We start from the raw sequence: 14,539 nt of genomic DNA on the forward strand, positions 1-14,539 counted from the left end.
ACTTTCAGTGGAATCCAAAATGTTGCTTCATAAGTTCATTAATACAAATTCTTCCAATGGCCAAATCAGTCTCACCTTGGCCTCTCCACCTATACTGCTGGTACTGAAGGTCACTAGGATACATCCTAATGTTTTTAATGTATATATGGGTAAGTTATAGTTGTATATATTTTTGAAGTACAAAGTGATGTTACAATTTCTTAATACAATACAGAATGATTAAATCAAGCTAATTAACCTATTTATCACCGCAAAAAATGACATTTTTTTGTGATGAGGGCATCACAAAGATTTAAATCCTAAATTTGTGAGCTACGATCTCACGGTCTCACATCTTCTAAATGAAATGCATGGGCTTTGTGACAGCTGCATTTCTCAAGGTGCAGTGACTCTTTACCTTTTCCCTCCAACTTTGAGAATGTATAATGAATAATGTTTGCCAGAGTTTATTTTTTCACTCTTTTCTGTATATTTAAGTTAAACATTAGCTTTTAATGTGCCTTAATCTTAGTAGATATTGCCAGTTTTTTCTTGGCAAAAATAACCTGCATTTATCTTTAGATCAAAGATGTTAAAAGTACTTTGTATTTTGTGTAATTGTTTCAGCAGTAAGTGGCTGAAATTAAAAGTCCATTGGCTCCAAAGCCCTTGACTATTTTAATTATCTTTGCACAGTACATCCACTACCATATGTAGATGGGTATTTTAGTAATGCTGTGAAGTCAAATATCAGTAAAGCAAAAATAAAACCAACTGTAGTGAAATTTTGGGTAGAGAAGTGAGGGGAAACTATGTAAACATCACATTGCATCAAGATCTATTAGAGAATGTACTTTAGCACAGAAGAAGAGGGGTTTTGTTAAAATATGCCTGCAGTTGAATCACGAGGGGCTTCTCCATGACAGACTGGTATCAGTGACCTGATGAGTTTTAAAGAGCAGAGGCAGTTCAGCTGATGGAAGACATGACTTTTTTGTGCTCATGCTGCCCTGTTTCCCCTTAATGCTATGTCCAGACACACAGCACCAAGAAAGAATTCAGAAACAGAAGGACATCACCTTTTGAATGCTAGCAGTTGCCCCTTTTCATCATTCAAGATACCTTTCGCTGGCCTAAGAATTCACACTGCCATTTTTGATGGAGGAATTAAAAGAAAATTGTCAGTTATATAAAGGGGGCGCTTACCCAGTTTAGAAAGGAAGTCTCAATTGTCGATGTGCCATCTTGACAGATTTGGGAAACTTGAATCCCCAGGAGTGGATGTATCTTCTAGAAGGTGGAAACTGTGATAATACTATTATGTTTTGTGCCCTGACTATAACTTGCAATGCTGGGTGCTCAGGAATTCTTGTCTCTGGCTTTAAAATATTATGTGTTGCATTATGCTTTTTTCTTAAAAGATACATGGGAGCTATGTGATTTTTTATTTTTCAGCTGCTATAGTTGTTTCCATTTCAGTAAAATGGGGATAATAACACGTACTCCCTAAGATTTTGGTGAGGCTTTAAATTTTGGATAATTCCTTGTATAATTAAATAGCAGTATCATTACAATAACTTATTACTCAGACCACCATGAGAAGAGCAATTAAAGTATAAGTATGCAGTATGTATCCTCACAATTAGGGATAATTGCTGTTCAGCCCCTCTGTAAATCTTTTAGTGAGTTAGTGAGTTTGTCTGGGGTGAAGTGTTGCAGGGTGGAAGGCAGGAAGGAAAATGAACAGATGCAGTGCTGTGGAATTGACAAGAGCCTGTCAACTCTCTATAAGCATGTCGGTGGGGTCAGTGTCTTCCATGTATACTCAAGAGACGTCAGCTTCTGCCCATTTGTGAGGAAGAGGGTCAGCTGCACTGCATGTGACCTTGACCTCATGAGGCGAAAGGTGGCAGATGGGTGGAGTGGTAGCCAAAGTATGCACATGACTTGCTGAGATCTGAAGGCCCTGGAAGTCTAAGGTCTCTGTGTCAGCCCAGAGATGGCCCTTTCCAGACCACAGCCTCCTCGAGTTCCTAGGGCCAGGACATCTTGTGGCACACACCCTGTTTCTTTACAGCTTACTCCCCATAAAATAACAATGCAGCAGGACCACTTTTTTTTTTTTTTTTCATTTTTTTCCTCCTCTGTCAGAGGAATAGCCACTTTTTTGATGAAAATTTGTTCCCATTTATAAAAAATAACAAGATTTTTATAAACAATCCAGAGGTATATAAAAAAGGAAAAAAAAAATCTTGAAGCTACAGAACCAGAGACAACTGCCTTGTGTTGACTTTGATATCTGCAAAACACTGCTTGTGCAAATCCATGTTTTCCATAACTGTGAATGGATTACATGGAAGTGACTTTGTGTCATGCAACCTAAGCCTCAGACTTAGGTTGTTTCAAACTAGGAAGTTTTAATGCATGTTTGATGACAGATCATTAAAAATATAGTATCTACAGGTTCCCCTCTTGCAGTATACTTTATTAAATTTTCAGACACATACAGTAATCAGCTTACTTCCTTGTACAAGTATATACTTTCTGTGTCTTAGTTACACCACATAATTTGAATTAGCAGATTATGATAGATTATGATATTGTGACCAATGTTCCATCAACATGAATTTCGCCTCTATATTCTGCAAGTAGGCAGAAAGAATGCAATTATCAGGAAAGTCAGAACTGTTTAGATTCTGTATTATCTTAAAACCTTTCCATAATAAATAAACTTTTCCCCTAGAGAATGAAATGTGTACTTAGTCAAAACCTTATGAATATATTATTTTTAAAAGAGAAAAGGTTAGGCCGGGCGCGGTGGCTCAAGCCTGTAATCCCAGCACTTTGGGAGGCCGAGATGGGCGGATCATGAGGTCAGGAGATCAAGATCATCCTGGCTAACACGGTGAAACCCCGTCTCTACTAAAAAAATACAAAAAACTAGCCAGGCGAGGTGGCGGGCGCCTGTAGTCCCAGCTACTCGGGAGGCTGAGGCAGGAGAATGGTGTAAACCCGGGAGGCAGAGCTTGCAGTGAGCTGAGATCCGGCCACTGCACTCCAGGCTGGGCCACAGAGCGAGACTCCATCTCAAAAAAAAAAAAAGAGAAAAGGTTAATCTGATTTAGCAAAAAACATATGTATATATGTATACACATATATCTATACACACACATACATATACATACCACCTTTTTATTTTTTTATTTATTTGTTGGCCAGGCCCTGATTACGTCAAACAGAGATTTCAGGAAGGTGTAGATGCTAAAGAAAATCCAGAAGAAAAGGTACCAGAAAAGCCACCTACACCAAAGGAATCTCCTCATTTTTATCGCAAAGGCACGACACCCCCAAGATCTCCTGAGGCAAGTCCCAAACACAGCCACTCTCCTACTTCCTCCCCAAAGCCCCTGAAGAAGCAAAACCCCAGCTCAGGGGCAAGACTCAACCAAGACAAAAGGAGTGTGGCTGATGAGCAGGTGACGGCCATTGTCAATAAGCCCTTGATGTCAAAGGCTCCCACGAAGGAGGCAGGAGTGGTTGTGCCCCAGTCCAAGTACTCTGGCCGCCACCACATCCCCAACCCCAGTAACGGGGAGCTGCATTCTCAGTATCACGGCTACTACGTGAAGCTGAACGCCCCCCAGCACCCTCCAGTAGACGTGGAGGACGGCGATGGATCCAGCCAGTCTTCCTCAGCACTGGTGCACAAGCCATCCGCTAACAAGTGGAGTCCCTCCAAATCTGTGACAAAACCAGTTGCCAAAGAAAGCAAAGCTGAGCCAAAAGCTAAGAAGTCTGAACTTGCTATACCAAAGAATCCCGCAAGCAACGATTCATGCCCTGCTTTGGAAAAAGAAGCCAATTCAGTAAGTACTGCAAGTAGCGTTTTCTCTTTCTTTTTTCCCTTTGGTTCTTTCAGTGAGCTGTGTGGTGTGACTGTGCATCTTGATCACAGCCAGGCTAACCAAAGTTCTAGAAGCACAGGGTTGTTTAAAGCAGCGCGTAACACGTTTGTAGTTTGAGACAGCAAAGAGCTCTCCAGACAGAAATTCCCCCCACTACCCCTGTGTTCACCCGGCCCCACTTTAGATGTAATTCAGGTAGGTAAGATCTGACCGGCTTAGCACAGCATCTTAGCACATTTTAGCAAGGCTTTAACAGCGTGTCTTGGTGAGCTTCCTGGTAGCTTGCTCTCTTATTGCTGGAAAGGAATCATGACCCCTGCCAAGGGCCAGCCGCTCTCAGAGCTCTAGGAAAAGGACACCACCAAGTTCTTAGCCCTCCTGTTTTCACCACAGTGGTCAGCATCTTTACACAAAAGAACCTCTCCTCTAGCCATTGTGAATTCTTCTCATACACACCCAGTTTGGATTTTAAATAGCCAGGCTTTGCAGCTAGAACATTTTTCTTCCCCAAAAGAGAACTGAAAATTTCCAGTAGTTCAAGAGAATTTCTTTGGTCTTCTGTGTTTTCAAAGTGTGAGAACTCTTACAATTTCACTTTTCTGGTAGATGCAGGTTATTAGTATCAATTAGTCTTAAGCATTTAAGATATTTATTATTCAGCCAGAAAAGCTCTGTATTATTGAAAAATCTTTATACTCTCTTTCAAAGGAAATTTTTTGAATAATGTATGGAATTAGTGTTTTATCAAATGCTATAGAATTTGTAAAATCTGAAGCTAATTATTGATTAAAAAATGACCTCTTGACCTGGTCACATCCCTTTAGAACAGAGGTGTTGAATGTTACACACCTAGTATTCACTAATAATTATAGAGACATATTTGCATAATGGTACGGATTAATATCTTGGTCAACAAGAATATAGTACAGCCATCAGTTTCTTATTTTTGTCTGTTTAATTTACTCACATGATTAAACAATTAAAATTCCTCTGTTAACTTATGCTTAAAATTTCTTAAGTGTGTTTATTTTGCTAGTATCTATAAAACACTGATTGTCTTCTTTTTTTTTTTTTTTTTTTTTGAGACAGAGTCTCGCTCTGTCGCCCAGCCTGGAGTGCCGTGGCCGGATCTCAGCTCACTGCAGGCTCCGCCTCCCGGGTTTACGCCATTCTCCTGCCTCAGCCTCCCAAGTAGCTGGGACTACAGGCGCCCGCCACCTCACCCGGCTAGTTTTTTGTATTTTTTTAGTAGACACAGGGTTTCACCGTGTTAGCCAGGATGGTCTCGATCTCCTGACCTCGTGATCCGCCCGTCTCGGCCTCCCAAAGTGCTGGGATTACAGGCTTGAGCCACCGCGCCCGGCTGGTTGTCTTCTTTTTTCAAATTTTCAACTTTTTAATTAGCTGGACATAAATTATTCAGATTAACTAGACCAACTTCCTAAGAGTCAACTTGCATGGAGAAAAATTGTTTTCAAAACAGACTAACTTTAAGATTCTGACTCTTCAGTAGGCATTCATTTTAAAGATTTGAAACCTTAATATGTCAGTATCCTGACATTACAACTGTAATAATCACTATTGAATTTGTTAAATGTAATAGTTTACTTCTCATTTGACTTTCAGCATTTTTATCCCCAAGTTAATAAGGCCTCGCATATATCAGTATTAGTTTGCCTGATTTACAAGGAGAAAAATTCAAACAATGCAAGGCCATATCTTTTATAGTTTTGGGTACCCATTTGTGGGCTTTAGTTGACTTCTAGACCTCTACAAGGGGAAGCGTATGCCCCAGTGTCCTGTACATTAGGCTGCAGTAGGGGAAAAATAAGTTGAATTACCCAGCTCTTAGCTGAAAGAGTCTCTCTGTAAAACAGTAGTATACATATGTTTGGTAAATTCACAGCCTCCTTATTTAGAAAAACCATTTGTTTTATTTATTTGTGGAATTCTCAGATTCTTGGAGTTAGCCAAGCATCCTCCATCTCAGTAGTTGGTCCTTGTAGAGGACAACAGTTGAACCCTGTAGAGGGTTCCCCTCTACACCCCAAGGGGGAAAGGAGGCCCTAGCAGCTCTGCAACCACCCTGAGCTTTAGACTGCCTCTGCAAAATTCAAGATTGACTTGGCACCTTCATGCGAAGATTCTAAGAATTAACATTGTCTTCCTAATAGTAACAGAAAGCTGCCTTCCCCACTCCTGAGAATCAGGATGTGACACAGTCACAGAGTCATCATAAATGTTGTCAGCGGATGACCTTTAAGACAATGGAGTACTACATAGTTTTGAGAGAAAGACGTAGTGTAAGTTAGACATTCATAAATAATTTTAAAATTCACAGAATTGAACCTCTGTTCAATTCCTCGGTTCCAGACTTCCTCGGTTCACATCCCAGCTCTGTTGCTTACCAGCTGTGTGACGCTGGACAGTTTCCTTACTGCTGTGTGCCTCAGTTTCCTCATCTGTACCTATCACAGGGTTGTTGTGAAGATTAAATGAGTCAGTACTTTAAAAGTTCTTAGCATAGTGCCTAGCGCAGAATAAGTGATGAAGAAACCTTAGCTGTTATGATGTTTGTTTCAACACAATGCTAGTTGAAGCATAAGCAGTTCAGAAATATTCAAGTAGATTTGATCCATCCTCAGGATCACCCTGGATATTGGTCTCCTAGAAATACAGAAAATCTCCTGGGACACAGACTAACACAGGAAATTAGTTAACTTGAGTATGAGAGGTAGGAGAAGGGAGACTGTGGCTTTGATTACTTTCTTGAGGAAGATTTTCCTCAAGAAACTTCTGTGACCCCTGTGGGCAATGGTTGCGTATGGACTCGTGTCCTAGAGACACACATTCAATATGATCCCGAAATTTTGTAGGATTTTGCAACATGACAACTCTGGTAGGGTCAGAAGAGGTATCTTTAGCATCTTACCATCAAGTGGGGAAATTTTCCAATTAGGTATCTCAGCCCATTCTGAAAAACGACTGCACTTTTTTCTCAGCCATTCCTGTGATTTGCATCCAAGTTTGTTTTGAGGTTTATTTGAATGTGTGTAAAATTTAAAGCATCCCCATCAAATCAGGTTTGAACCTCACCCCAAAAAGAGGTAAATATATATAATTAAACTTTGCTATTAATACTTAATTAAACTTTGCTTTTCTCGTGTGTTTCTAACTAGAGAAGCTTTAGATTTCACATAAACCATAATAACTCTTCTAGCAGAAAATTCCTTACAGTTTTAATATGAATGACAGTCTCTTAAAGGAAAAAAAGATTAATTTTTTGAGTTAGGATTTCCTTCTGTATTTTGATTTCCTGTTTTTTATTTTCTGACCGCCTGAAAATTTCTTCCAATCAAGACTTACCCTGTGCCCTGCTACAGCTTCTTGTATTACACCTGTCCCAGTCAGTCTTGAAAAGCAAGACAGATTTTTTTTCATTTTGCTATTTTAAGCTACAACTGGCCACCACAGTCATATTTATGGGACTTTACCTTAAAGCTTTTCACCCTGCATCCTGTGCCTAGGTATATAAAGAACACAGAGGCCAGGGCTTGGTATCTGCCACTGAACATAGCATCCTGGATTTTTTTTTCCCCTGGTTGCTGTTTGAACCTTTCATGTCTAGTTTTCCCTCATCTTCACTGAGTCCACCTTTAAAAATAGCTCTCTAAGTGGAGCCACCCTGGTAGGATAAATATATATATGTATGTGTATATTAGAACATATACAGGAGAAATGTGTGTGTGTGTGTGTGTGTGTACAAAAGAAAAAAATATATATGTATGTATTTTTCATTTTGGATAAAGCACTCATTCATTATTCATTAAATCTGAATTGCCAGTACAGTGATACGTGGGCTAAAAACTGGAGAAAAGATAGTAAACTAAATTCAAACCAAGAGAATATGCAAATTCAAAATACTAATTCAAAGGGGTTAGATAAATTCACAGAATCTGTACGGATTTACGAAATGGGAGTTAAGGTTCAGGCACACCTTGGACTTTAGAAGTTGGCTTCATGGAAGGCATGTTCTCTGCAATTTCACTTTCCTGGGTCCACTGTAAGACACCGAAGTCTACGTTGTATTCTGACCAGGTGTATTTTCCCTCATCTTTCATATCACTAAATTACCTTTGAAAATTATAAAATAAACCCAGTAGCCCAGAATAGTTGAAAGGATCCAAAATTCTTAAAACACTCATGAACAAAATCTAATCCAAGTGTGTATAGTAGTACAGGTGGAACATCCAGAATGTTCCAACATCTGGTCATGATGTGAAGTGAAAGAAGCCAGGCACAGAAGGACAACCTTTGCATATTCTCACTTATTTGTGGGAGCTAAAAATTAAAGCGATCAAACTCATGGAGATGGAGAGTAAAAAGATGGTTACCAGAGGCTGGAAGAAAAGTGAAGACATAGGGGAGGGAGAAGTGGGGATAGTTAATGGATACAAAAAAAAAAAAAATAGAACAAATAAGATCTAGTATTTGATAGCACAACAGGGTGACTATAGTTAATAATAATTTACTTGTACATTTTAAAATAAAGAGAACTGGGCACGGTGGCCCACGCCTGTAATCCCAACACTTTTGGGAGGCTGAGGCAGACAGATCACTTGAGGTCAGGAGTTCAGGACCAGCCTGACCAACATGGTGAAACCCCGTCTCTACTAAAAATACAAACATTAGCTGGGCATCGTAATGAGCACCTGTAGTCTCAGCTTCTCGGGAGGCTGAGGCAGGAAAATCACTTGAAGCCAGGAGGCAGAGGTTGCGGTGAGCCAAGATCGCGTCACTGCACTCCAGCCTGGGCGACAGAGCAAGACTCCACCTCAAAAAAATAAAATAAAATGAAAACATAAAATAACTAAAAAGAGTATAATTGGATTGTTTGGAACACAAAGAATAAATGCTTTAGGTGATGGATACCTCATGACCCTGATGTGATTATTACACATTGTATGTTGGTATCAAAATATATATACACCCACTCTGTACCCACAAAACTTTAACATTTTTTAAATCTCCAAAATCTGAAACTTTTCGAGCACCAACATCATGCTCAAAGGAAATTCTCATTGCAGCATTTTAGAATTTTGTATTTGGGATGCTGAACCCGTACATCTGAAAAAATCTGAAATCCCAAACACTTAGGGTCCCAAGCATTTCAGATAAGGGATGTTCAGCCTGTGATAGCATTTCCTTAATCTCTGTGCTGTTGTGACATTGAAAGATCATCTCCACTATTTTCTGAGTTATAAGAGTTTCCTGCATTATTTTTGTGCTGTAAATTAACCATAATTGAGGAGTTGCACAGGTTAGGACTCTCCTATTAATTTAGAACATAACTATTCTAAAAGAGCAGTTGGTCATTATCACAATTTGATATTTTTCTGATACTGTGGAAATTATAGGATATAGATAAAAATGTCATTTTAAATAACTGAATGGGAAACTGCCTTTAAACTAAGGCCTGTATCTTTAATAGACATATGTAGAAAAGAGCATGGAGCTCTGAAGTGACTCAAACTGGCTGAGGAAACTTGAGCAAGATACCTATCCTCTTAAGCACTGTAAAATGGAACTAATAATCACTTGTGAAGAATAAACAAAAAATCTACTCAGAGATGCTTAACCCACTGCCCAGCATTATAAAAACCTGCAATAAATGTTTATTTTCCTCCCATTTACTTGAGGTTTAGGAACTGATGCTTTTCTTCTTCTTAATAGTCCCCACTTAAAGGGGACTCATTTTTACTTCCTCTCCCTCCCCCATTTTACTCATCACCCTGTTTGTTCTTCATTTAATGCAAATGATTAATGAAATGATTAATGAAATTAAATCCTTTCAGTGATTTAATGCGTTTTGTTTAACAACCCACATTTGGGTCAGGCACTGTGGTTCATGCCTGGAATCCCAGCACTTTGGGAGGCCAAGGTGGCAGGATCACTTGAGGCCAGGAAGTTGAGACCAGCCTGGGCAACATAGTGAAACCTCATCTCTACAAAAAATGCAAATATTAGCCACGTTTGGTGGCACACACTGTTGGTCTTAGCTACTTAGGAAGCTGAGGTGGTAGGGTAGCTTGAACTTGGGAGGTCAAGGCTGCGATGAGCTGAGATCACACCACTGCATTCCAGTCTGGGTGACAGAGCAAGAGCCTGTCTCAAAACAACCCACATCCACAGCACTTGGAAATGTGCTGGAAGATAGTAGGGTCTCATTAAATATTGGTTGCCTGAATGAACTGGGCAATGTCATGTGTCTGTGCACTGGGTACATAGCAGTGAATAAGACAAGGCCTCTGCCACTGTGGAGCTCAGCATGTTTTGGGGGAAAATAGCAGTTAAACAACAAAGGACAGTCAAGTGTGAAACTCATTGTGATAGAGAGAGCAGGGCACTCTGACCTCTACCACAGAGATGTGGGCTCAGTCAGGGAAAGAGACCTTCTTGAGTAAATGATGTGTGACCCAAACCCTAGACCCGAATTGATGAGTGCTTGACCAATGATAGCTCCAATCTCCCTTATTCACTTACCCCATACCCAAAACACATCAATACTTTTGAGGCCTCTGTAACATTGTTTCAGTGTAGTCTTACCCAATATCCAAATAGAGTACCACTGTTTCCTCATCTGTAAAATAAGGACAATATAACTACCTACCTCATGAAGCCAGTTTAGAACACTTTTAATGCTATATAGGAATTGGACACTATTTTCACAGTAAATACCACAATCATGGCTTTGTAAAAAAAAAAAAAAAAAGGTGGCTTCTTTATGGAGCAGATCTGAAAAGATGGGTTATATGAGGTTGGTTTGTTTAAACAAGTAAAATTTGGGGCACTTGGACTACCCGGTATTTATTATAATGATATTTATCAAAATAGGATCCTGTAGTTTGTAAAATATAACTTGATTTCTAAAATGTTGTGATTGTGATTAGAGAAATTTAAAAAGCTAGGCCTGTAAGATAACTTCTGAAAGTATCGAACTTCTCACTTACAGCTTTTACTTATCGGAAAGGGTGGTGTCCAAACAGAGAACCAGGGAAAAAGCAGGAGGTAGAGAACCTCGTTTTGAGTTTTCCCTGAATTGTTCCTTGGAGGTGGCTTTGTCCTACAGATTTTGCTCTCCTGTTCTAACTGCCCTGAGGAGGAAGCAGCTCTTCCTCATCTGACCTGCATCCTAACAAATGCACCTCTAACTTCTAGCCCTTCGTAGGCCCTATTATGGTGAGCTGTGTCTCTCAGCCCACGCTGTTGTCCGTTGTTTTGAGGTGAATGAAGTAGATCAGTTGTTTAAAACATTTTTAAACTGATTCAAGCCTGGATTCATTTTTAAGTGAAGGTTCTGAAATGTCTCCATCTAAACATAGCATTGATGTTTTTAGTCTACACCTTTTGGAACTGCTGTCATCTTTGATGCCTTATTTACTGCAATCATGTTAACTTTCTTATTTTTTCAGTAATTGGCTTTGGTAATATCTTGATATTAACATGGAAAAGTTAGAATTATTTTGTTCTCTTTCATTTTCAGGGCCCTAATTCAATCATGATTGTCCTTGTCATGCTGTTGAATATCGGGTTGGCCATTCTTTTTGTTCACTTTCTAACTTGATTGGAATTAGGAAAGGTAAGAATCGCCTTAATTTCTATCTAAAATCATAGTAAATAATATTCTTTTCTCATATTCAAATTTGCTATTTTTTTAACAATGACATATTGTCCTTCACTTTAATTTTGGCTATGCCTGAATGTGATTCAACATAGTTACTTAATGCTATAACTGTTTTGACCCTTCAGTGAAGTCCTGACAACTAGTGGTGTGTTAACCCACAGTTCTCTGCAGTGGTGCCGTCAGCCCTTTAAATGGCCCACCCCAGGCAGACTCAGACACAGGGAAGGAGGCTTGGAATTAGGATGGGATCGCAAGAGAGATGAAACTTGGAAAATTCAGCCAGAGGACCTGTTCGGTTCCCCTGGGAGTGCTTTGTGGCTTTGGGGTCCTCTGGGAGCTGAAGCGCACAGCCATGTTGGAGAGCAAAACTTAATAATAATTCTTTTTTAAAATCTGCTGAAGCAGCCCCATCCGGCGAAGTTCTTGGCATTGGCTACTCCATCTGTCCTAGCAGAGTGTGACTAAACTGGAAATGTATGGAGCTGCATTTTTTTTTTTTTTTTTGATGGAAGTCAACAGCTGCCTTACTATTTTACCATCTGACGTTTTTAGTAGGGAGCTGGGGAAACGACTGCCCGAGGAATGCGGTCGGAGGATTGTGTTGCTGTGGACGTGGTTCCAACATTCACTCCTATCTCATTAGAAGAAATAGGTAGCAGCATCACTCACCAGTCTTATGCCATGATCTGCTGCTTTAACATCTCCTGGAATGTTCTGGGAGAGAACGTTTCGTTTGCTTGTGCACGACTCTGTTCATTTTTGCTGTTTATTTAAATATGATGTATAGTCATCTACCACCTGCGGTCCTGGCCGGACCGAAACACACGTGTTGCATCTCAAGGAAAAGAAACAACAAAATGCTAGTGAAAATGTGCTTATTTTGATAGCAATATACCATCTTTTATGTCATTTATTCTTCCTATACTTGTAAAAGGTTATTTATCTTTAAATTTTAGCGATTTGAAGACACTATGCCTTCCTAAGAACTAATTTAATTTTAAATATTTTTAGCATTACTGAGGTGAATTATTTATGCACTTAGGAAGTGCTAAATTTTAAAAGCCGAAACACAACAGAATTCTAAGAAGTATAGTCCAAACGTTGCATGGATTGCAGTAATCAGTGTTTAAAGGATTCAGTTTCTTTGCTGACGTACTTTACAACCAAATAAAATCTTGTCGGTGGCTGTGTTAATTCCCATGAAAGTTAAGCAAGATGCTATTAATAAACTGCTCTGCTCTTTCTTGTTTTCTTTTTCCAACTTAAATTTCTGTTGAATACATTCAGGTAGAACATAAAGCCTTGTTCAATCACTGCCTCTCAGTTTTCTGCCTTTCCTGTTTTTCAAAGTCCTTTTGTAATTTCATTTCCCATTTTAAAGGCTTAGACATTTTTATTTTAAATATATGTCTTTTACAGTCTTTTGTCATTCTGACATTTCTGGGTTTTTGCTGTTTTATAATTTACCCTTTATTATTGAGAAGCATGCTTACTTAGAGAAACTAAATGGTCTTTATAAAAGTAATTAGTTAAAAAGAAATCAGGGGAGAAAAAGTATCTATCTAATCTATTAAATCTTTTTAAAACATTACATTGCAGAGGGGGAGCTACTCCTAAATATTTTCATCATTTGCATGGTTTAATCAGTTTTGTTTTTTGTTTTTTGTTTTTTACCATATTAGCTACCTTTTCAATGCAGAAGACAGTTCACACAATTCCCTGGTTAGCACAGATGTGGACTGAGTGCTTTGCCACCTGCAGGGTAGTAACCCAGTGATGTTTCTTACAGAAGCACAATATGTTGAAAATCCTGGGTGTGACCAATATGGAATAAAGAAGAAGGCAGAAAGAGAGCAAATGAAAAATTTCAACTTGTATATTCATTTTTTACATTTTGCTTTGACTTTTAAATTTAGGAAGTCCGTTTTTACCTGAGAACAAACGTTTAAAGTTCCTGTGTCACTCTCAGTATTCTCACCGCCCCTCCCAAACCCTGTAGCTCCTTATGCTGGGAAAGCTGGTTTTTTAAAAAAAAAATAAATAAAATATTTAATCTTATTAAGTGTTTATTTAAAATGTGTAATGCTTTGGAAATCATGGGTAACAGATAGCGAGAGGATATGTTTATAAAGTGAGCATGTTGGTCCCATTTATAAATATATGTATGATTTATAAGCTTTTTTAAAACAAAGCTCAAATTGTTGGTATTTTTCTAAAATGTGCACAGCTGTATTTTACATGAAGGCTCTTTCTAATGGGTTGTTATACTGTACTCAACATTTTGGACAGCACATGAAGTCTGCCAATGTACTTAATAAAACATGACTTTGTTTATTTAAAGTTTCTTGCTGTGAAAAAGAACTCCTTACCTGTGAGTTCCTTTATTTATAATTCTCGAAACCAAAATGTATAATGTACAGTTTTCACAACTGTATCTGCTCTAATAAAAAAAAAAGTTGGTTATTAATAAAGTCGGAAGTGTGTTTTCTTTGTGAGTAAATTACTGTCTTGAGTTATGTGGAATGCTTCGGTGGTGGTGTTGAAAGAGATCTGCTGAAAAATTAACAGCAGAAATAGAAGGAAAAAATGCACAAAGAAGCCATGTGCCAGAAGGTAGTTATACTGCACCACCAGTTGGTTCTACATTTCTTTCATCCTGGGCCTTTCAAATAATTTTGTGAAATAAGGTTCATTGCTCTGCTTAATGCCTTCATTAATTGGATTAGTGCCTTATCCAGAGTTTAAAGACTGCTCTTATTTTTAAAGAAAACTTGAAGTAAATCTCCCTCCTACATGGGCACTTTTCAATTAATTAGAATTTTTTTTTTACCATTGTGCCCCAAATAAATTAATATGTTGCTATGACCCCTGCTGCTTAGGTGCACTCCTGGAAGGTTAAGCACAATATGGGTTGAATAAACCTGCCGCCACCGGGACTTCTAGCCACTGTGCTCCCTTTGAAGCCATCCAG

At 38.8% G+C, this 14,539-nt stretch overlaps 1 protein-coding gene across 2 annotated transcripts in view; it reads left to right on the forward strand.

Annotated features, from left to right (window-relative positions):
• JPH1 (junctophilin 1) overlaps positions 1–14,036 on the forward strand; it is an 82,580-nt gene extending 68,544 nt beyond the window's left edge. Inside the window, exons 4-6 of one of the 2 annotated variants that reach the window (XM_011937176.1) lie at positions 3,199–3,845; positions 11,428–11,523; positions 11,694–14,036. In XM_011937176.1, coding sequence (XP_011792566.1) covers positions 3,199–3,845; positions 11,428–11,508 — 728 coding nt within the window. In that variant the 3' untranslated portion in view covers positions 11,509–11,523; positions 11,694–14,036. The remainder of the gene's footprint in view (positions 1–3,198; positions 3,846–11,427; positions 11,524–11,693) is intronic. The other variant, XM_011937178.1, reaches the window with a different exon arrangement.
• Positions 14,037–14,539: the final 503 nt, after the last annotated feature.

This window comes from Colobus angolensis, unplaced genomic scaffold, assembly GCF_000951035.1.
Source record: "Colobus angolensis palliatus isolate OR3802 unplaced genomic scaffold, Cang.pa_1.0 Scaffold16, whole genome shotgun sequence".
In the NCBI taxonomy this organism is placed as follows: Eukaryota; Metazoa; Chordata; class Mammalia; order Primates; family Cercopithecidae; genus Colobus; species Colobus angolensis.